General features: G+C 43.9%; 1 protein-coding gene across 1 annotated transcript in view; it reads right to left on the bottom strand.

The window, feature by feature from the left end:
* The window catches only part of PTCD1 (pentatricopeptide repeat domain 1), a 61,710-nt gene that overhangs the window by 14,549 nt on the left and 22,804 nt on the right, over window positions 1-24,357 (bottom strand). The window contains exons 5-6 of the mRNA XM_040357067.1: window positions 22,697-22,798; window positions 1,534-2,199 (exon numbers count right to left, since the gene is read on the bottom strand). Coding sequence (XP_040213001.1) covers window positions 1,534-2,199; window positions 22,697-22,798 — 768 coding nt within the window. The remainder of the gene's footprint in view (window positions 1-1,533; window positions 2,200-22,696; window positions 22,799-24,357) is intronic.

The raw sequence follows: 24,357 nt of genomic DNA, 5'->3' as shown, positions 1-24,357 counted from the left end.
GAAGTGTTCCATTTTAGGTACACCAGAGTTGAGGTTTCTGTATTACCGTATGCCTTATCTAAATAGAGAGAGAGAAAAAAAAAAAGGGAAATTCGTCCAGCTCAACAAGGACCAGCAAAATTTCGATCAGTGTGTGGCCATCCTCGTTCAACCAAAGTTGATTGATTGATTTTTGTAGAAGGAACATGCTGGACATTTTTTCTTAAATCAGTGGCTGCAGTCACAGATCAGTGTATTCTAAATGGGGCGGGTGCAGCTGTCAGAATAAATTGTCCCAGTGGATGGGGTTTATCCTCCTTCAAAATTAATGGGCCGCACACCAAAGATGTTCACCCCCTAGCAAAGGTTTACTGTAATGGTAGCACAATCCTACCCAAAGCCATTCCCCCAACATGTTTCACCCATGTTGGAGGCATGGCTGGGGTTTATGCCCCAAAGTAAAAATAATTTCAGGGGATTATGTTTGAAGTAGTTCAGGCTAAACAAGGTGGGCTATGCAGCATGGACATATGTCATCTCTTCTCGGTAAGTAAAATGTAAATAATTTTCATTTAACAAGTGTTCCAAATGTATTCTATTATACAGTATATGATGGTAGGTAATGTTGGATAGCCTTTCTTATCATGACTCCTAACAGCGTGCCTAGCATTTATAACACTCTCCTTCCTGTTATCAGTTGGTTTAGTACGCTTCCTGGCTTTTCAGCACACATGTCCGATTTGCATGGGGAAATGTTTGCATGTTTGGAAGAGAACCAGGAATGACTTTATGCCATATTGGTGTGACTGAAACTTTATTGCATCAGGTATGAATGCCTGGGCAAAATTGGGCCCTTTTTTCAACACAGGCAAACTTTTGCAATTTGCAAACTAGTAAATCTGGCTGTATGTGCATACAAGTGTGTCATGTGTATGGGAGGGAATTAATTGTATTTGTTGTTTCTTTACATTTTACCGATTGTTTCTGCTTTGGAGTTTTAATGAAACTTTATTACTATCACAAAAGAACTGATACACATGAACACACACTGTTCTATAGATGGCTATACACTAGATTTTCAAACAAATGTTCATATGAATATTTGTATGAACATTCGTAAAAAAAAAATCTTTGTACATTCGATGAATGTCGTTCAAAAATACTTCAAAATGTCATTTTCTTTTAACATTCGATTGCATGTCATCTCCCAAATGAAAACCACATTAACCGTTAGATATTTGTTCATGTTAGAAATTTCCTTAATACTCCTTTGAATTTTCCCATCACTGCGGTCAAAAACGAATATTGAGTTGACCTCACTAAAAATTTGAAAATCAAAACCAACCAAAACGTTTGAATGAAATTCTAGAGCTTATGTCTCCCTTCGGTCTCCTCCTTCCCTGTCACTTAGAGCTGCACTGACCTTGAGTCTGGAAATTATAGTTAAGATCAAATATTTGGCCTGTATGTGAAATTGGTATTATACACTTCCAAATCAGATTCGTAAATCAAAGGTTTACTATTAAAACACTTAGAACTGTTTTTGTATCTTACCATTGCCGATTTCAGGTCCATAGTTTCACTCCTCTTTAATATCAGCGTATTAAAAAAAGTCAAATCGGGTTTTATTTTGAATGAATCCATGAGGGCAACAAGGGTAGCTTCTGACTGCAGGTCTGGTTTCATCACTTCAGCAATTAGTGTGAATGTTTTTATTGAAGGGCTGACCTTGTTTTCCTTCATCTTCTGAATAAAACCCTCCAGGTCACCAATCAGGGCAAATCTATCATATGAGTTACCGACATTCGTCAGTGATACTACTGAATCAGTATTTAGGTGAAGATCTAAAAGGTTTGGCACGTTACTGGCAGAAAAAGATGGCTTGATGGCAACCGGAGATGTGTTTTCCACATCTCTCTGACCCCCTGTAGAAGACACGTCCGTTACAGTACTCCGATCATCCCTTGAACCATTGTGCAGAGGTAGCCGTGCATGTAAAAAGTCTTTATTCGATTCTTGTTTTGTTTTGGTTCCCCTGGTTGTCTCGTCTTCCTGGAAGTTTCCTGCGCTTAAACTCAACATGTTCAAATCCTTGGAATTTTGCAGTATATTTATCACTTCATTCGGCTTTCCAATGCCACAGTCTCTGGTGGCACGAAGAATCAAGTTATAGGTGTAAATATCTGGTTTTATACCCAAGTGCAGCATTTGTCTCCATACCTATGTTAGACAGAGATAAATAAGAATAGATAAAAATTAGCTGCATAACCATTTAACCAGTTGCCTACTTTTGGTGTGTTACAAATGTCCATAAAAACCCTTCCTCTGTACACAAGGCATCTCCTGTACGTCCAGGAGACTGCCTGCCTTATCTCCCCTGCTCCCTCCCATACACAGCCCTACGAGACCCGATGTCTGTAGACAGATGAGCATCCAATTTTTTTTTTGCATGCTAATCTTATATCAAAAAAAGAGATTTTTAATACAGCTTACCTGTAAAATCTTTTTCTTGGAGTACATCACGGGACACAGAGCGGCATATTCATTACTATGTGGGTTATATGGAGTACCTTCAGGTGATGGACACTGGCAATCTCAAACAGGAAATGCCCCTCCCTATATAACCCCCTCCCATAGGAGGAGTACCTCAGTTTTGTAGCAAGCAGTATGCCTCCCAAAATGGTCCCCATAAGAGGGGTGGGAGCTCTGTGTCCCGTGATGTACTCCAAGAAAAAGATTTTACAGGTAAGCTGTATTAAAAATCTCTTTTTCTTTATCGTACATCACGGGACACAGAGCGGCATATTCATTACTATGTGGGATGTCCCAAAGCAATGCTTACAATGAGGGGAGGGAGAACATCTTCCAAAGACAAAAGGATTTAATTTAGAGATATACTCAAATCATAATAAATCCAACTTAGTTGAGAAAAAATAATTTTAAATTTAACTCAAAGGGGAGCCCCCCGGAATCCGAGGGTCTCAAACTGCAGCCTGCAGCACTGCCTGCCCAAAGGCTGTATCAGTATTCCTTCTTACGTCCAACTGTTAGAATTTTGTAAACGTGTGGACAGAAGACCAGGTTGCCGCCTTGCAAACTTGAGCCATAGAGATCTGGTGGTGTGCTGCCCAGGAGGCGCCCATGGCCCTAGTAGAATGAGCCTTTAATGATAACGGAGGAGGCAACCCCTTCAAGCCGTAGGCCTGAGTGATTAACTGTTTAATCCACCTCGAGATGGTGGATTTTGCAGCTGCCTGCCCCTTCTTGGGCCCATCCGGTAAAATGAACAACACATCTGTTTTCCGGATCTTCTCTGTAGCTTTAAGATAGGCCTTCATGGCCCTGACAATATCCAAGGTATGCAGCAACCCTTCCTTTCTGGAAGTAGGTTTAGGAAAGAAGGATGGTAATACCAAATCCTGGTTTAGATGAAAACTGGATATAACCTTTGGTAGGAAGGAAGGATGAGGGCGGAGAACGTCCTTGTCCTTATGTAAAATAAGATATGGTTCCTTACAGGATAAGGCTGCCAGTTCCGATACTCTTCTGGCGGAAACTATGGCGACCAAAAATACTAACTTCCTTGTCAGTAAAACCAAAGGAATTTCAGCCAACGGCTCAAAAGGTTGTTTCTGTAAACTTGACAGAACAAGATTTAAATCCCACGGACAAAGCGGGGATTTAACTGGAGGATTAATACGTAAGACCCCTTGAAGGAAGGTCTTAACTAACAAGTGGGTGGCCAGCGGCCGCTGAAACCACACTGACAAAGCTGAAATCTGTCCTTTGATTGTGCTTAATGCCAGTCCTTTGTCCACTCCTAGCTGGAGAAAACGTAATACTCTATCGATGGTAAACTTGCGAGAAAGCCATCGCTTGGACTCCCACCAGCCTACATAGGCCTTCCAGACCCTGTAATAAATCACCCTAGAGACCGGTTTCCTGGCTCTGATTAGGGTAGAGATTACTTTTTGAGACAGACCTCTACCCCTGAGAAATCAGGGATTCAGCCTCCAGGCCGTCAAATTTAGATGCCGTAAGGCAGGGTGGAGGATCGGACCTTGCGATAGCAGGTCTGGCCATAGAGGAAGAGTCCAAGGGTCTCCCACTACCATCTTCAGGATTAGTGAATACCATGCCCTTCTGGGCCATGCTGGAGCTACCAGGATGACTGGTATGTGCTCCACCCTGATCCTGCGCAGCAGGCGGGGTAGTAACTGGAGCGGGGGAAATATATAAAGAAGTTTGAACTGATGCCAAGGGCAAACCAGCGCATCGGTTCCGCAGGCCATCGGATCCCTTGAGCGGGATATGAACCTGTCTAGCTTCTTGTTGAGTCTCGATGCCATGACATCCACGTCCGGCACTCCCCATCTTTGGCAGAGTGCTTGAAAGATTTGTGGATGTAGAGACCATTCCCCCGGCAACAGAGTCTGGCGACTTAAGAAGTCCGCCTGAAGGTTGTCCACTCCTGGAATAAATATTGCCGATATGCAGGGCACATGAGCCTCTGCCCACAGGAGAATCAAGCTCACCTCTCTCTGAGTGGCTTGACTCTTGGTTCCCCCTTGGTGATTTATGTATGCCACGGCCGTGGCATTGTCTGATTGAATTCTCACCGGGAACTCCTGCAATTTGGACGTCCAAGCCCTGAGGGCTAGTCGAGCAGCTCTGAGCTCCAAGATGTTGATGGGCAACTGCCTCTCTGGCTTTGCCCAAGTACCCTGGCGAGTGCAACCATCCAAAATTGCTCCCCAGCCCGTCAGGCTGGCGTCCGTGGTTACTATCTTCCAAGCCACTGGGCTGAAAGACTTCCCCTTCACTAGATTCTGAGGGTCTAACCAACAACATAGACTTTGTCGGACTCTTGATGAGAGCGGCAAAGGGATATCTAAGGCCTGTGGCCTCCTGCTCCATGCTGACAGGATGGCTGCCTGCAGGATGCGAGTGTGGCTCTGGGCGTACGGTACCGCCTCGAATGTGGCCACCATCTTGCCTAGTAACCGCATACATAGGCGAATAGTCGGTTCTTTCTTGCTTAGAACCAGTAGGATTAAAACCTTGATGGCTTTGACCTTTATCAGAGGTAGAAACACACTTTGTTGTTCTGTGTCTAACCTCATGCCGAGATATTCCAACTGCCTTGTGGGCTGGAATGCTGACTTTTCTCGATTTAGGACCCAGCCGAACCTCTCGAGGTACTGGACCGTGAGGGCCACTGCTCGTTCCAAGCCAGGAGACGAGTGATCTATGACTAGGAGGTCGTCCAGGTACGCTAGGATCGTGACCCCTTGGCTCCTTAGCCTGGCTAGGATTGGAGCTAGGACCTTCGTGAACACCCAGGGGGGCCGTAGCCAACCCAAAGGGAAGCGCCACGAATTGGAAATGACGCGAAGCCACCATAAAGCGTAGAAATCTTTGATGTGGCTGATAAATTGGAACATGAAGGTAGGCATCCTTTATGTCTATGGATGCCATGAAGTCGTCCTTCTGGAGTGTGGCAGCTGCTGACCGCACGGATTCCATCCGATATGAGCGGACCTTTAGTGAGCCCAAAGCTGAAACAGTCGATACTTGGAGATCTGGTACTGGCAAGTTGAATGCACTATGGACCAAGTCCGTTAAGGCTTGAACCCACCAGCTCTCCCCTTGGGAGGCTGCCCCAGACTCCCCTGTATCCGGATCCTCGATCCCCGAACCTGCTTGGTCCTTGTCCAAGAGGTCGTCCAATTCCCCTGCGGAAAGGACCTCCTCCTCTGAGGGTCCACGCTCGGGCGACGGAGATCTATTCCGTTTTCTGCCCCGCATAGCCTTGGCTATCATCTTTTCCATTCTTTTTTCCATCTCCTTTAAGGAGGTGGACAGTACCTCGTCCGTGACCACCCTAGGGTTGGACTGACCCGTGCCAGCTCCAGCCCCAGATCCCGATGGTCCCATCAAGGCTCCCTCTCGGGAAAGCAGCGGCATAACTTTGTCCGAGACCTCAGACTCTCTGGGGGAATCCCCACCTCTTGTACCCTCTGAACCAGACGCCATGGTACAATACCGAGGTACGCCCGCTAACTTATTGGTGTTTGGAACTATAAATAGTTATTGCCCAAAAACCCGTTTGGGGGATAAAAAATGCCTTCTTTCCCTTTAAATGTTATTTTTTTTTTTTTTTTTTTTTTTCAAACCCAAGAGAGAAAAAACATTCTGTCCCCCTTAGTAGTATTGCCAAAAAACTGCTGAGATAGAAAAGAACAGCCTAACTCTAGGCTCCAGGACAGTCTTATTGAAGACTGTAATATCTGTTTCGGCCACTGTGTGTCCTCGGCGCCCCGTGCTACCGCTCTGGTCTCTTCCTCTCTCAGTTTCCAGCATACACTGAGCTGGGAACAAATGGAAGGGCCGCCCCTTCCTTTAACATGCTGGCCCGCCCTTCCCCCCTCAGCTAACGGCGCGAAATTGCGCCCATATCACGGGGACGCGCGCGCGCCTGCCGGCGGGGGGGGGGGGGGGTGTGGGGGAAGGAGACCACACGAGGAGGCAGTTTATCCTGTCTCCAGGCTAGGAGGAAAAACCATGGCAGCAATCGCCTGGAGGCTTTGCAGGTAAGCACAGCTCTCTTACACACACACACACACACACACAGGCTTCTTTCTCAATGTTACAATACTACCAGGGAGTTCACCTTTTATGGGGAATACACATAGAGCCATCCTATCTTTAAGACATGTGACTTACTTTGCCAGATGCAGCGCATAACTTTAGGCATGTCCCCTGTGAACCCCCCAGAAAAACCTGCTAAGAACCAAGTTCCGCAAGTTTCCCCTCACTTACCTGCTCCATGCCGCAGGACTTTGCAAAGCAAGAGGCCCAATCTTCCCCCATCTCCGTGGGGCATTGACCTTCAGGCCCTGGGTTCCTATGAAGGATCCACTGTCCTGGGCCCATATAGCACTCTGGCAACAGAAACATTAGGCCCCCAAAGGTTTCTAAGTTCTGGGCCCAGGGTCCAGCTCTCTAAAAAGAAAAGCATTATGGGCTATACCCCTTTGGTTTGGGGTCCGGTTACTGACCACTTTAGCGCTGAGGCCTTTGGACAGAACCGGTTAGCCCACCTAATCCCAAGGATGTGGAGGCGAGCTAAACCATGACCAACACCTAAGACACTGGCGTAAAAACTGAGGTACTCCTCCTATGGGAGGGGGTTATATAGGGAGGGGCATTTCCTGTTTGAGATTGCCAGTGTCCATCACCTGAAGGTACTCCATATAACCCACATAGTAATGAATATGCCGCTCTGGTTCCCGTGATGTACGATAAAGAAATTAAGTTTACTAAGGTTACAAAAATGCTTGTATGAAAAAATGTGGAAGTGATATAATGTGTTGTAGTGTATTTAGGAACGACAACTGTACTGATTAACCACTTCAATACAGGGCACTTTCACCCCCATTCCTGCCCAGGCCATTTTTCAGCTTCTATCGCTGTCGCATTTTGAATACAATTGAATGACAATTGCGCTGTCATGCAACACTGTACCCAAATCATTTTTTTAATCATTTTCGTCACACAAATAGAGCTTTCTGTTGGTGTTATTTAATCATTGCTGGGTTTAAAGGGGTTGTAAAGGAAAACATTTTTTCCCTAAATAGCTTCCTTTACCTTAGTGCAGTCCTCCTTCACTTACCTCATCTTTCGATTTTGCTTTTAAATGTTCTTATTTCTTCTGAGAAATCCTCACTTCCTGTACTTCTGTCTGTAACTACACACGGTAATGCAAGGCTTTCTCCCTGGTGTGGAGAAAGCCTCTTGAGGGGGGAGGGGGCCCACTAACACACAGCTCCTTTCTCTATCTGCAAAGTAAAGAGTGTCCTAAATGGCCTGCTCGCCCCCTCCCCCCTCAAAAGGCTTTCTCCACACCACATTGCTGTGTGTAGACAGAAGAACAGGAAGTGAGGATTTCTCAGAAGAAATAAGGACATTTAAAAGCAAAATCGAAGGAGGACTGCACTAAGGTAAAGGAAGCTATTTAGGGAAAAAAAAATCCTTTACAACACCTTTAATTTTTACGGGAAATTGGTGGCATTTTTATTCCTTTAAAATGCAAATAAATGTAAAAAAATTCAGAGGACGTTAGGATCACAAGAAAGTCCTGTTTATCCCCCAAAAAACAATATATGTATCAATTCTGTATTATAAGTAATTGCAAGGATATAGACTCATAGCTGGAATGTGAAAATATGGTCTGGTCCGAATGGGGTAAACAGGCAAAACACGCATCCAACGCGCAATAATGTGAACCCAGCCTAAAGCATTTTACAAGTTTTGTGCAAACATTTTGTACATGTATCAAACTTCAGGCATTTGTTCATTGGGCTGGGCAAGGGGAAGAGAGCAGTTACAGAGAAGATGATCACTTAAAAGCTCAAAAACATGTGTTGAATGCATATTTACAGGCACTTCTATTTAACCAATTGCCAACCTGCCCACAATAATTTTACTGTAGGTGGGTGGCATGTACACGCAATCTTGCACCTGTACGTTGGGAGCTGCACATGGGCACTAGTGTACCGCCTGGGTGACTGCTGTGTCCATCGCTATGAGCGGTCAGGGCATCATATGATCGCTATCATGACCAATCATAGCGATTACATGATAACAATGTAAACGAGCGGTCATGAATGGATTTCCATTCACGGTTGTGATCTGGGATTGGCCCACAGCAATCACATGGTACTTGGCTTAGCTGTAGCCAAGCACAAATCACAACCATAAGCAAGCTGTTCATGAATGTTAACCCATTAATGACAGCTAAGAACACATTGGCTACGCAAAACGCAAATCGCGGTAAAAACGCAAGTCAAAAAACGCAGCAAGCAACGCAAAAACGCTCAAAAGCAACATGCATAGGTGTGAATCGAGCCTTAGAAACCGCTATCCTTTGGACACCTTTCCACGATCCACACCTGCACATTATAAGAAGTCATTATCTTAGGCCCTTTTCACACTACAAAATAAATCCGTTTTAATAATCCGTATTAAAATCCGTCAGATAATGTTAAAAAACTGAAGTTATACGTCCTTTATAAAATATCATTAAAGTCTATGGGATTTTTTTATGTTCCGTAAAGATCCGTAATAGTCCGTTATAACGTACGGACGTTAGTTATAACGGAATATGTGACGGGTCTTGCACTATTTTTTGTTCATTTTTTGTCCGTTGCAAGTAACGGATATATTAACGTCCGTTATATTTTAACATTGAAGTCTATGGCGCACGGACGTTAGTAAATGTCTCCGTAAATGTCCGTTATGTTAACGGACGTTAATTTTACTGAGCATGCTCAGTAAAGACTTCTGGAGCTGGACTTCAAGAAAGGGTGAAATGGTTTTTATTAACGGACGTTAGAAAGGAATGATATAACGGATGTATACGGATAAACATTATCCGTTTTCAATAAAGGAAGAATGGTAAAATATTTATCCTTATGTATCCGTTATTAAATCCGTTAATAAACGTCCGTTAATAGGTGTAATACGGATATTATAAAACGGACATACAATCCATAGTGTGAAAGAAGCCTTACATTTGCAAAAGTCTATAATTGACTAGTTGCAAAGGACCTAAGCTGGGAAAATCAAGCCACGGCTTTTGGTGGTATTTGATCACCTCTACAGTTTTTATTTTTTTGCGCTATAAACAAAAGAACAGCAACAATTTTTAGGCCGATATGTATTCTTCTACATATTTTTGGTAAAAAATAAAATCACAATAAGCGTATATTGATTGGTTTGCGCAAAAGTTATAGCATTCACAAAATAGGGGATAGAATTATGGCATTTTTATCATTTTTTTATACTAGTAATGGCGGCGATCTGCGAGTTTTATCAGGACTGCAAAATTATGGCGGACAGATCGGACACTTTTGACCCATTTTTAGGACCCCTGACAATTTTACAGCGATTAGTGCTATAAAAATGCACTAATTACTGTAAAAATTTCACTGGCAGGGAATAAGTCAACACTAGGGGGCGATCAAGGGGTTAACTGTGTTCCCTCTGCATGTTCTAACTGAAAGGGGGAAGGGACTTACTAGGGGAAATAACAGATCGCTGTTCATACAAAGTATGAACAGACAATCAGTAATTTCTTCCCTAAGAGAACAAGGATCTGTGTGTTTACACACACAGATCCCAGTTCTCGCTGTGGCACGAGCGATCGCGGGTGCCCAGCGGTGCGCGCCCCTAGTGGCCACAGGGCGAAGCGATGCAACATATTGACATTTCGCCCAGCTGAGCCATGCTGCCGCAGTACAACTGGTTAAGTGGTTAACATACGGTCACCGGTCAGTTTCCCTGATCACCACCACACCAGTCATAGGACGATGCTATACTGCACTGGTGACAATGGGTAAAGAAAAATAAAAAATAATGTTATTGTGTTTTGTGCACGCAGTTTAGGGGGTGCGTGCTGCTCCTGCCGTGATTGGACACAGTGGGAGCCAATCAGCGAGTCCGGTGGCCACGATGGCTGCCGTGACCCACCGATCGTTCACAGGAGAGACGGATCACTGGTATGCCGATGTAAACAAAGCACACTGCTGATCTGTCAGGGAGGAAAAATTAAAGATTGTGTTTCAGCTAAGCAGAATCACAATCTTTTCCTCCAATGAATACACTCCCACCACAGTTAGAAACACCTCCCAGGGAGCACACTTAACCCTTTGATTGCCCCCTAGTGTTAATCCCTTCCCTGCAAATGTCATTTATACAGGGATCAGTGCATTTTTTTGCATTGATCACTGTATTGGTGTGACTGGTCCCCAAAAAGTGTCACTTAGTGTCAGATTTGTCCGCCACAATGTCGCAGTTCTGCTAAAAATCGCAGATCTACGCTATTATCAGTAAAAAAATAAATTAAATCCCCAAATCTATCCCGTAGTTTGTAGACGCTATAACTTTTCTGCAAACCAATATCAATATACGCTTATTGGGATTTCTTACCAAAAATATGTAGCAGAATACATATAGGCCTAAAATGGTTTACTTTTTTTGGATATGTATTATAGCAGAAAGTAAAAAATAACGTTTTTTAAAAAAAAAAATCGGTCTTTTTTGTTTATAGTGCGGAAAGCTCTATTTGTGGGGGGAAAAAAAAGGACATCAATTTTATTTGGGCACAGCATCGCACGACGTGCAATTGTCACATAAAGCGGTGCAGTGCCGTATCGCAAAAAATGGCCTGTTCATAATGTAACCTTCCGGGGCTTGAGTGGGTAATTTGTTAATTTTCCCAAAAATTTGTATGTGTGACAAACAATTACAACTTAAAAAATAAATAAACTCACCATGCTTTTTGCTAAATACCTAGGACTGTCTGCATTCCATAAAGGGATCATTTGGGGGGTATTGGTACTGTCCTTGGGTTTTAAGGGCCTCAAGAAATGAAACTATATGTACATCAGGACTGATGAATTTTCGAAAGATTTATACCATAGTTTGTAGACACTATAACAAGTTTCACACAAACCAATTAAAGCGGAACTTCAGTTATTTTTTTATCTTTCCATCTACTAAATCTTCTGCCCTTGTTGATTTTACTTTGGATAGTAAAACAATTTTTTTTCTGCCAGTAAATACCTTATACAGCCCACTTCCTCTTTCTTGTGTGGTAAAAAGCCTAGACTTATGACATAATGCACAGCTCTCTCTCTCTCACTCTTGTGAGTTTGCCAGGAAGGGAGCAGTAGATGAGTCATTATAGGGCTAATGGGAGCTGCAGAGCTGAGAGATGTGCCTCTGTGTGTCTGTGTAAATCCATGAAGTGAACAGGCAGCAGCTTCAGCTGCTCACAGTTAAAATGGTTGCAGCCAGACTCAGTGAAGGGAGAATTCTGCAGCATATTTGGCAAGTACAGAATCACAGTACATATAAAATAATATGCAAAGTGGTTGGAGGGAAGCTTCAGAATGGCAAAGATGTTTTCATTAAAAAATAATGTGAGCAGACTGCAGTTTCTCTTGTGGTTGTAAACCCTCACATATACCCAGTGAAGTTACTGGCTCAGGTGATACACAGAGATTAAACACATCTCCCTACATAAGTTTACTTGTTTATCGGCAGTCTTCTCTTTTCTACTAAAACTGAAGAATTGTGATGAAATTCTTCTGCATCTGTCAGTATCACAGAGGAGGGGACAGGGGGCTGCAGTTACAGTGTGTGAGAGCTGATTGGAGGAAAAGGAACAGAGCTATGTTGTTCTGAATAGACAAGCTGTGTGCCGAGCTCTCCTCCCCCATCACAAATTTATCTCATGTGTCTGAAAAAATGACTAATGCTGATAACAGAGGAATGAAGCACCAGAGAAAATGCACACTTAGAGCTTTGGAGAGAGAAAAGTAAATACTACAAATATACAGTTGTGTTCATAAGTTTACATACCCTGGCAGAATGTAAAAGGAGGGAACAGCTATTTGGGCCCACCTTCCTAGGCTTGCTGCAGCCCCATCTCCTTCCAGCTCAAAATTTCACAATAGTTGTGAGGTCATAGGTTTTTATGGTTATTGTCACTTTAAAGATTTATGAGGAAAGTTATATTAACCAATAAAAAGCTCTGTAAGTTTCTAGAAATCCTCGGTCCCCTATATAAAGTTTTTTTACAGAGTTTTTCAGCTATAATACATTCTCTTTAAAGTGGAGGTTCACACAAAAAGTGAACCTCCGCTTTTCGGAACCCTCCCCCCCCCCCTCCGGTGTCACAATTTGGCACCTTTCAGGGGGGGGTGGGTGCAGATACCTGTATAATACAGGTATTTGCAGCCTCTTCCCGTCATAGACTCCCGCGGGAGTCACGCCCCTTCCTGTCCCCCCCCCCGCTGTCTTCTGGGAAACACACTGGTCCCAGAAGACAGCGGGACCAGTGAAGACACGCAGCGCGACGCGCGCATGTGCAGTAGGGAACCAGGAAGTGAAGCCGCAACGCCTTACTTCCTGATTCCCTCACTGAGGATAGCGGGGGGGACAGCCGAGAGCCGAGCGATTGCTTGGCTTTGGCTGCCGACACCCTGGACAGGTAAGTGTCCATTTATTAAAAGTCATAACAAGACCTGGGGAATGCTCCATTTAGTGTCCATTTACAAAAAGTCAGCAGCTGCTGTATTTGTAGCTGCTGGCTTTTAATATTTATTTTTTAGGCGGACCTCCGCTTTAAGGCTTGACCATGAAGACTCTCCTCAGGAAGATTTTGAAGAGAGCAGAGAGCGGCGGGGGAGACGACTGGCTTCAGAGATGCCTGGCGCCAGGAGAGGCAGAAGAAGCCGGACCCTCAGCTGAAGAAGCAGAGCGAGTGGAAGAAGTACCTGCGAGTTCGTCGCCAGAGCCCCCCGCAGATGAGCGTGAGGAGCCGGCTGCTGGAGAGAAGAGTGATGATGGCTTCACGTCAAGGGGAGGTCCAAAGGAGCCCAGCTGGGAGTTCGTAAGCTGTGAGGAGGAGCGCCCGGCGTGATGCAAGTTCGGAGGCTGGACAACAAGCGGCACTGGATACGGGGATGGAAGAAGTGCAGAAGCTTCTCCCCTCCACTTACAAGCAGCACGAACAGGAGGTCAAGGCCGCGCTTACCAGAGGGGCGGGTCTTTCGGCAGTCTTCACCAGTGGCGGTTGCCAGTCAACCAGGGAACGCCAATTCAGAGGAAACAACAGAGCTGCTGTATTTAGCGGCTGCCACCGGAGGCAATAGAGTTCAGCTACCTGCTAGTCAGGAAAGTAGCGCTGTGTTGCCTATGGTTTCACAGGCTGCTGAAGGCAATTATACTCCTGTAATTTCAAGTGAGTGAGCTAATGCTAATGTGTTAACGGAATTGATTGGTTCTTTAACTACTTTAGTACAAGTCTTTGCAAAGAATTATCTTCCACCTGTTCATACTGTACCTAGTCCTGCTAATATTGTGGATAATTCTTTACCACATTCAGATGCTTGTACTTCTGTTATTAATACTGGTATTTCTGAGGTAACAAGGTTTTCATTCAGTCAATACAGCAGGTAATAAAAATACAGAGAGACATTGCTTAAATAAGTCATGCTGTGTGAAATTTCTCCATTAGGTTTTCATTTGCCGATCACATTAAAAGAAAAGATCTGGAAGGGAGATTTTATTGACATTATGTCACTGCTTCCACCAGTTAAAGAATCTGATGAAAAACTGGATAATTGTAAGTTTATTCCTAGATCTTTTTTCAACTGGTTACAGGGATACTGTATTTTTTCAAGTGTTTTGGCTGAATTATGTGGTGGTTTATAATTGCAGTGCAAATGGAACACCTCTTGCCGATACAAACATGAGAGTGTTCTTTTTGTACAGGGTCGCATCCAGTTGTTAAATGCTATAAAAGGAACATAGCCTTACAATCGCACAGAGATCACGTTAACAAAAGCTCACACGCCAGTGAACCTGAGAAATATGCTCCAGTGGTTGGGCAAATACCCAAACAAGGAGAAAGCTAAGTTTTTGATGCAAGGGTTTAGTTCTGGGCTTCCTTTGCCTTCTTTTCAAGGTGAAGGTTGTTCATTAGTAAAAAACTTTAAATCTGTTCACAAGGCCCCAGATATAGTTTGGAAGAAATTACAGAGTTAATTGTCTGAAGGTAGGATTGTGGGTCCTTTTACATCTTCTCCTTTTAAAAACTTCAGGATATCTCCATTAGGATTAGTCCCCAAGAAAGAACCGAATACTTCCAGACTAATTCATCATTTATCATTTCCCTTTGGGAAATCATTAAATGATGAAATGGACGATTCATTATGTTCTGCATCGTATGCTTCTTTTGAAGATGCGTTTGAAAAAATTATATCGGTTGGTCATGGAGCGTTCAGAGTTTAGGCTTTTGCCAATTGCGCCTGAGGCTTTTAACTTGCTATGTTTTTTCTTTGAGGGTTTTTTATTTCTTCGATAAGTGTGTCCCGATGGGGTGTGCACTTTCTTGCTCTTATTTTGATTAATTTTTCTCTTTTCTCCATTGGGTTCCATCAGTGCAGTCAGGTTGGGATGGAATTGTCCATTATCTTGATGATTTTTTATTAATTAACTACTTTTTCAGAAATTTCAGAGTATTTTGGGATCCCCTTAGCTGCAGAAAAAACTGTTCTTTCATGTACAGTTATTGAATTCTTGGGAATTCTTATAGATATACTAGCTGAATACCCGGCGTTGCCCGGTCTTCCTATCTTAACCTTTTGGGGAGGAAAATCATAGTAATATAAATAGGGTTGTCCCGATACCACTTTTTTAGGACCGAGTACAAGTACCGATACTTTTTTTCATGTACTCGCCGATACCGAATACCGATACTTTTTTTTAAATGCAGCCACGTGTCCCCAAATGCAGCCTTGTGTCCCCAAATGCAGCCTTGTCCCTAAATTCAGCCATGTCCCTAAATTCAGCCATGTCCCTAATGCAGCCTTGTGTCCCTAATGCAGCCTTGTGTCCCTTAATTCAGCCATGTCCCTAAATTCAGCCTTGTCCCTAAATTCAGCCTTGTCCCTAATGCAGCCTTGTGTCCCTAAATTCAGCCATGTCCCTAAATCCAGCCATGTCCCTAAATTCAGCCATGTCCCTAAATTCAGCCATGTTCCTTATGTCCCTTAATTCAGCCATGTCCCTTAATGCAGCCATGTCCCTAAATTCATCCATCTCCCTAAATTCAGCCATGTCCCTAATGCAGCCTTGTGTCCCCTAAGACAAAGCCAAGTCAATCCCCTCCCCCCGCCGCTGCCGACATCTAGTTACTATGCACTAGGGGAACACAGCTGACATTTGCATTTGAATAGCTGGGTGTTCCCCTGCCGTGCCGTCATGTATAGCCCCTCCCCCTTGCCCGGGCACTTTGATACGACGGGTGACCTGTCTATCAAAGTTTCTCGGCAAGGGGCAGTGTGCCCCCTTTCTCCAGGTCGCAGTGTGCCCCCTCTCTCCAGGTCGCAGTGTGCCCCCTCTCTCCAGGTCGCAGTGTGCCCCCTCTCTCCAGGTCGCAGTGTGCCCCCTCTCTCCAGGTCGCAGTGTGCCCCCTCTCTCCAGGTCGCAGTGTGCCCCCTCTCTCCAGGTCGCAGTGTGCCCCCTCTCTCCAGGTCGCAGTGTGCCCCCTCTCTCCAGGTCGCAGTGTGCCCCCTTTCTCCAGGTCGCAGTGTGCCCCCTCTCTCCAGGTCGCAGTGTGCCCCCTCTCTCCAGGTCGCAGTGTGCCCCCTCTCCCCAGGTCGCAGTGTGCCCCCTCTCTCCAGGTCGCAGTGTGCCCCCTCTCTCCAGGTCGCAGTGTGCCCCCTCTCTCCAGGTCGCAGTGTGCCCCCTCTCTCCAGGTCGCAGTGTGGCCCCTCTCTCCAGGTCGCAGTGTGGCCCCTCTCTCCAGGTCGCAGTGTGGCCCCTCTCTCCAGGTCGCAGTGTGGCCCCTCTCTCCAGGTCGCAGTGTGGCCCCTTTCTCCCGGTCGCAGTGTGGCCCCTTTCTCCCGGTCGCAGTGTGGCCCCTTTCTCCCGGTCGCAGTGTGGCCCCTTTCTCCAGGTCGCAGTGTGGCCCTTTTCTCCAGGTCGCAGTGTGCCCCCTCTCCCCATCTCACACTGTGCTGGATGAGATGTTGCCACTTTATAACTTATTTACAAACAACTAGAAAATGTTTCCAAATCTTCCATCAAACTTCTACAATGTTGCTCATCCTCCTCCTCAGCTCAAGGTTCATGTCCCACAGACATGTTACAACATCAGCACAACAGTCACCCAGCATCAGATTGCTAGCTCTTGAGTCCAGGCTCCTTAGCCATACCTTGTGTGTGGAGGACAGTCAGTGATAGCAGCAGCAGTGATCCCGCAATGTGACCCATTCCTCCTCCTGGTAGTATTAGGGTAACATAGGTGCACAATGTATGCAGCAGCAGCAGAACCCCCGATCCCCAACCATCCACAGACAATCCAGCCCAGGCTCTCCTCTTCTCTCACTACTTCCAGCTAGGGGAACACAACAGCTGACATTTGCATTTGAATAGCTGGGTGTTCCCCCGCCGTCATGTATAGCCCCTCCCCCTTGCCGAGAAATTTGATAGACAGCTCACCCGTCGTATCAAAGTGCCCGGGCAAGGGGGAGGGGCTATACATGACGGCGCGGCAGGGGAACACCCAGCTATTTAAATGCAAATGTCAGCTGTTGTGTTCCCCCCCGCGCATAGTAACTACAGTAGATGTCGGCAGCGGCGGGGGGAGGGGAGGGGGATTGACTCGGCTTTGTCTAAGGCGGCAGCAGCTCTCCTCTCCCCCATACGAGGACTTCTCCGCCCCCTCTCCGCCTGCACTCCACCCCCTCTCCACCCCCTCTCCACCCGCACTCGAAAAAAAAAAAAAAGTATTCTATTCTGGCATCGGGAGTATTTGCGCGAGTACGAGTACTCCCGCAAATACTCGGTATCTGTCCCGATACCGATACTAGTATCGGTATCGGGACAACCCTAAATATAAATATACCCATCTTTTATATAAGGGTGTAGGTAAGGGTTAATTTAACTGTCATATATTTTTATTTGGCATATAAGTAATATGTGTACCAGGTATTATTGAAATATCTCCAGGCGTACAGAAGTTATGTGGGAACATACATTTCCCATTGATTTGCATGGGACTTTAAACAAAAACCCCGACCCTCACAAATGGGGGTAGTTAAGGTATAAATTAACTATCCTATAGTTTAAGTGGACATATAAGTAACATGTGACCAAGTGTTATCGAAATATCTACAGTCGTTTGGAAGTTATGAAGTAACATGTATTTCCCATAGAGTTGAATGGGACTTTAAACAAAAACCCCGACCATGGCATATGGGGGTGGGTAAGGGTTAAACCACCTATCCTATGTTTGTTGCTGACATATAAGTAACATGTGTGCCAAGTTTCATGTTAATATCTTTAGCCGTTTGGACGTGATGCTGGAACATACATACACACGTTGAGTTTTATATATATAGATCTTTACTTGAATTTAGGTTACCGGCTCAGAAAAAAGTCAGATTAAAACATTTGATTTATGTCTTTTTCCGCAGAAAGAAAGTAATTTTGAGAGAGATGCCATCATTGCTGGGTTTGTTAGCATTTACATCTAGTGTGATGCCAGTAGGCTGTATATTTTCTAGACGTATATACCTTGCTACTGCAGGTTTAAAATTACCATTCTCTCACATTCGGTTAACTGAATCACTTAAGGAGGAGGGCAAATTTTTTAGAGGAATATAATGGTCATTCCCTGTTTCAGGATAAGTTTATATTTGCAGCAGATTTATCTTTTTAAAGATGCTGCTGTATCTAAAGGCTTTGCAGCAATCTGGAAAGATCACTGGTGTTGCGGCACTTGGCAGGATGCTTGGATTTCCAGGGAGTTGACAAAAAATATAATTCTGCTGGAACTTTTTTCCAGTGGTAGCTGCAGTTGAAAATTTGGGGTAATTTTTTTGTGAAGCACATCAATGTAAAAACAGATAATAAGGGTGTACTTTTTGCAATCAACTGTTTCATCTAAGGCCCCGTACACACGAGAGGATCGATCCGCTGGAATTGATCCGCGGACCGGCTCCAGCGGATAGATCCCCTGGTGTGTATGATCCAGCGGATCTGTTTCCGCGGATTTTTGTCCCCGGGGATGGATTTCCAGCGGATCAAAATTTCTTGACATGCTAAGAAATCGATCTGCTGGAATCCAGTCCAACGGATTGATCCGCTGGTCTGTACAGACTCACCGGATCAATCCGTCCGAATCCATCCCCCGCATGCGTCGTAATGATTCGACGAATGCGTGGAATTCCTTATATGACAGCGTCGCGCACGTCGCCGCGTCATCATCGCGGTGACGGCGCGACACGTCACCGCGGACGGAATTCCGCAGGGATTTTGATCTCATGGTTAGTGCAACCATGAGATCAAAATCCGTCAGAGGATTTATCCGCGGAAACGGTCCCCCGGACCGTTTCCGCGGATAAATCCTCTCGTGTGTACTAGGCCTAAGTCTTTACGAGCTATTAAATGATTGCGTCACTTAGTCTTTTTATGTCTAAAATGGAACATATGGATTAAGGTGAGGTTTACACCAGATTCACTCTCTCGCTTTCAGAGGAGTCGTTTCCGTCAACTGCTTCCCAATGCAGATTTGGATAGTCATCCTTGCCCAGTACCATCTATGGCAGGGATAAGCAATTAGCGGACCTCCAGCTGTTGCCAAACTACAAGTCCCATCATGCCTCTGCCTCTAGGTGTCATGCTTGATGCTGTCAGAGTCTCGCTATGCCTCATGGGACTTGTAGTTTGGCAACATCTGGAGGTCCGCTAATTGCTTATCCCTGATCTATGGGATCTGATTTGAATCTGGTTTTCCAAGCAATTAAGACTTCAGTAGCTACACAAACTTGGAAAGAATATTCAAGAGCTTAGGAGAAATGGGAGAAATTTTGTTTAAGTAACACATTTTTGGACATGTTTCCAGCTGAGAATCGTATTTTATTCTTTTTAGAATCTGTAATGCTAAAAAAGTTTTCACCTAGCCATATAGTCAAGCTGTAAGCTGGCATTTCTTTCTTTTGTTGTCTTAGACATATGCCTGCTTGCAACAGTTATTTTTCTGTTAGGTAGGCATTAAAGGGTTATAAGAAAGATAAGTATATGCTAGATGGCAGGAGACCTATATCTATGAAAATGTTAGAAAAAATATGTAGGATTACAGGTTCCATCTGCTTTTCTGCATTTGAAGAGTTGTTGTTCAGATTTGCTTTTGTGTTATCGTTTTTTTGGGTCATTAAAAATCTCGGAACTTATTCCTCCCGACAAAGGTAGTTTGTCCAGTTTACATAGAGATCACATTGTTTTTGAAGTTAACTCAATTAGAATTTTTATAAATAGATCAAAAACAGACCAATTAGGTAAAGGTCAGTGGTTGGTCATCTCTCCTAGTGTTAAAGCGGATCTCCGCCGAAAAACAAATATTAAAAGCCAGCAACTACAAATACTGCAGCTGCTGACTTTTATTATTAGGACACTTACCTGTCCTGGAGTCCAGCTCCGTCGGCAGCAGAGAACAAGCGATCGCTCGTCACTCTGCTGCCCCCACCGCCATCCTCAGTGAGAGAACCAGGAAGTGAAGCATTGCGGCTTCACTGCCCAGTTCCCTACGGTGCATGCGCGAGTCACGCTAAGCCGTGCTCACTGGTCCCCGCTGTGTTCTGGGAGCCGTGTGTTTGCCAGAACACAACGTGATCTGACGTCCTGCCCGCAGTCTACCTGCAGACTGTGTGGCCGGAAGTGGGTGCAAATACCTGTCTTTAGACAGGTATCTGCACCCCCTCCCCCTGAAAGGTGTCAAATGTGACACCGGAGGGGGGGAGGGTTCCGACGAGCAGGAGTTTTCACTTTAGGGTGGAGCTCCGCTTTAAGGAGATGGGTCGCTGATGTTTTGGGGGGATGTGTGAGCTACAAAAGGCACAGGAAATTTGGTCAAAATTTATGGCAAAAGGAATGCAGTATGTTATCAAAAAATGATCAAAACACAAGACCAAGTCGACCTTGCTACATGTGGTATTTGTGGATGAGGCTCTTTATCTTCTCAGATGGTAAAGCTGCCCATTCCTCTTCGCAAAAAGCCTCCAGTTTCTGTAAATTATTGGGTTGTCTTGCATAAACTGCACGTTTGAGATCTCCCCAGAGTGGCTCAATGATTTTGAGGTCAGGAGACTGAGATGGCTACTCCAGAACCTTCACTTTATTCTGCTGTAGCCAATGACAGGTCGACTTGGTCTTGTGTTTTGGATCATTGTCATGGTGGAATGTCCAAGTTCGTCCCATGCGCAGCTTCCTGGTTGATGTATGCAAATGTCCCTCCAGCATTTTTTGATAACATACTGCATTCCTTTTGCCATCAATTTTGACCAAATTTCCGGTTCCTTTTGTAGCTCACACATCCCCAAAACATCAGCGATCCACCTCTGTGTTTCACAGTAGGAATGGTGTACCTTTCATCATAGGTCTTGTTGACTCCTCTCCAAATTTAGCGTTTATGGTTATGGCCAAAAAGCTCCGTTTTGGTCTCATCACTCCAAATGACTTTGTGACAGAAGGTTTGTCTCTGTTGCTGTTAGGTATATTTTAAGCTGGATACTTTGTGGCATTTGCGTAGTAATGGCTTTCTTCTAGCGACTCGACCATGCAGCCCATCTTTCTTTAAGTGCCTCCTTATTGTGCATCCTGAAACAGCCACAGAAACTGTTTTCAGAGAGTCCTGTATTTCATCTGAAGTTATTTGTGGGTTTTTCTTTGCATCCCGAACAATTTTTTCCTGGCAGTTGTGGCTGAAATTTCAGTTGGTCTACCTGACCATGGTTTCATTTCAACAGAACCCCTCATTTTCCACTTCTTGATTAGAGTTTCAACACTGCTGATTGGCACTCTCAATTCCTTGGATATCTTTTTATATCCCTTTCCTGTTTTATACAGTTCAACTACCTTTTCCCACAGATCCTTTTGACAATTCTTTTGCTTTCCCCATGACTCAGAATCCAGAAACGTTAATGCAGTATTGGAGGAAAGATGCAAGGGTCTGTAAGGAGTCCATAAACTCTTTGACCTTTATACAAACACACTAATTACAAGCAAACAGACCACACATGAGGATGAATACCTTTAATAGCCATTCAAACCCATTTTTTTCAATTTGTGTGCAAAATCACCAGGGTATGTAAACTTTTGATCAGGGTCATTTAGGTAGTTTCTGTTGTCATTATTATTTAAAAACAGTAAACACAGTTTATTGATAATATATGGCATTAGCCAAACACTAATTGCCATTAATTTTGACCAAATTTCCTGTGCCTTTGTAGCTCACACATCCCCACATCTGAAAAATGTCATGTAAATGTAACAACTACACAACTGTATGTGCTCTGTTCAGATTTCATGGGGTTTATAACCACTTTAATATGCGGGCTCAGCCCCACCCCTTCACTTGCTGTGATTGACAGCAGCAGGAGCCAATGGCTCCCCCTGCTGCTGTCTGAGCCAATAAGGAGAGAGAGAGCCTAGAGCAGGGATCCTCAAACTACGGCCCTCCAGCTGTTGCGGAACTACACATCCCATGAGGCATTGCAAAACTCTGACATTCACAGACATGACTAGGCATGATGGGAATTGTAGTTCCTGAACAACTGGAGGGCCGTAGTTTGAAGACCCATGGCCTAGAGAGTCATTGTGCACATTGCTGGATCGAGATGGGGCTGAATTTTTTTTTACCCGAATGCATTAGGGTGAAAAACCTTCAGGCTTTTGAGCCACTTTAATGTTTTAACTACAGTAATCTATTCTGGAAAATTAGAGATTAATAAAATAAAAAAGGTGCTTCAACAAAATACATCACAATATTATTATTTTAGTTTTACTTCTCCAACCCCCCTCCCAAAAGATTTCAGTTTGTTTTTCAACTGACTTGTATAGGTTTTTAGGTCACATTAAGGTGGACAAAAGTTCTGAAATTATTTATTCTTGTGTCATTTTTTTACATCACAGAAACCTAACATTTTAACAGGGGTGTGTAGACTTATTATCCACTGTATAATATTTAATAAAATATAAACATTATTTTACAATACGCACCACACTATACATTGTTTATGTCACTCCCCAATTACTCCAATTACTCCACCAATATAGAAAAAAGCTTTGATCACTGTACCTGTAAAGAGAAACGGAACCCCAGCTGTTCATCCTTTACACAGGCCATAAAGAGGATATTGAAAGCGTCAGGACTTCTAATGCCACATTTCTGTACAATTTCCTAGAGAAAAAAAAAAGAAGACATTAGCTTGTAGGATTTATAAACCCAAAGACCTGCGATAATAATTGCCTGATTGGGCTGATGATTGTCAGAGCATATCAGTACCGATAGGGGTCACCACCAAACTGTGCTGACAATGCCAAGCCAAATGAATTCAAGTAAAAATAAAAAACATAAAAAGATGTATTACTCAGGATGTACTTTTAAAGTGGTATTAGAGTGTGTAAATATGTACATCTGGGAATTTACCTGTGCTGTCCAGTGCAATTTTGCTAACAAAATAATTTTCTGGATCCTGAGAGAACCACACCACTGGACAACCACATGTCCACATCACACAGGCAGTATCATGGGCACCCAAATGAGGAACCTGCCTCCTGTACCCAGAAGAAGATAGAAGACTTGGGACCGGAACAATGATCACAGATGTGTGTGTAAAAGGGGCATTTCGATTTTTTAGCCAGCCTTAAGATGGGAGAGCCTGAATTTACTATTTAAGTTGCCATTTCTCAATTAACAAATATGGAATTTTAAACAATCACGAGCAGGGCCGCCATCAGGGGGGTACAGGCAGTACACCTGTAAGGGGCCCGGAGGTCCCCAGGGGCCCGGATGGCAACCCCCTTTAAAAACAAAAATACAAAAAAAACTTTTTTTTCTTTTTTATAATTTTTTTTTAAACATATATATATATATATATACACATAAATAAATATATATATATATATATATATATATATATATATATATATACACACACATATATATATATATATATATATATATATATATATATATATATATATATATATATATATATATATATATATATATATATTAAAAGGCTCAGAGGTCCCCAGGGCCCCATGTGGCAAACCCCCCCTTTTTTTTTATAAATGTTTATTTTTTTTATTTTTGTTTATATATATTGTTTTATTTATTTATTTTATTAAAGGGCCCAGAGGTCCCCGGGCCATGGATGGCAAACCCCCCCATTTTTTTTTATAAAAAAATAGGATTTTTATAACAGCTTACCTGTAAAATCCTTTTCTTTTGAAGTACATCACGGGACACAGAGAAGCATAGTAATTACTATGTGGGTTATAGAGAGTACCTTCAGGTGTGGACACTGGCACGCCCTTAAGGCAAGAAGTTCCCTCCCCTATATAACCCCTCCCATACCGGGAGTTCCTCAGTTTTGTAGCAAGCAATAAGTGTCCCAAATACCCCAAAAGAGGGGCGGGTGCTCTGTGTCCCGTGATGTACTTCAAAAGAAAAGGATTTTACAGGTAAGCTGTTATAAAAATCCTATTTTCTTTATCGTACATCACGGGACACAGAGAAGCATAGTAATTACTATGTGGGACGTCCTAAAGCAATGCTATGAGGGGAGGGAGACCCCAAGAAATAAGCCGGGCGCCATCAGACATGAGGAATCAAACTGCAGCCTGCAGCACACTGCGCCCAAAGGCGCTCTCCTCATTCTTTCTTATGTCCAATTGATAAAACTTAGTGAAAGTATGGACAGACGACCATGTCGCAGCCTTGCAGACTTGAGC

The sequence above is a fragment of the Rana temporaria genome, chromosome 6, assembly GCF_905171775.1.
Source record: "Rana temporaria chromosome 6, aRanTem1.1, whole genome shotgun sequence".
Taxonomy (NCBI): Eukaryota; Metazoa; Chordata; class Amphibia; order Anura; family Ranidae; genus Rana; species Rana temporaria.
Note: the sequence above shows the minus strand (reverse complement) of the source record. Positions and strands in the feature narration are given on the sequence as shown.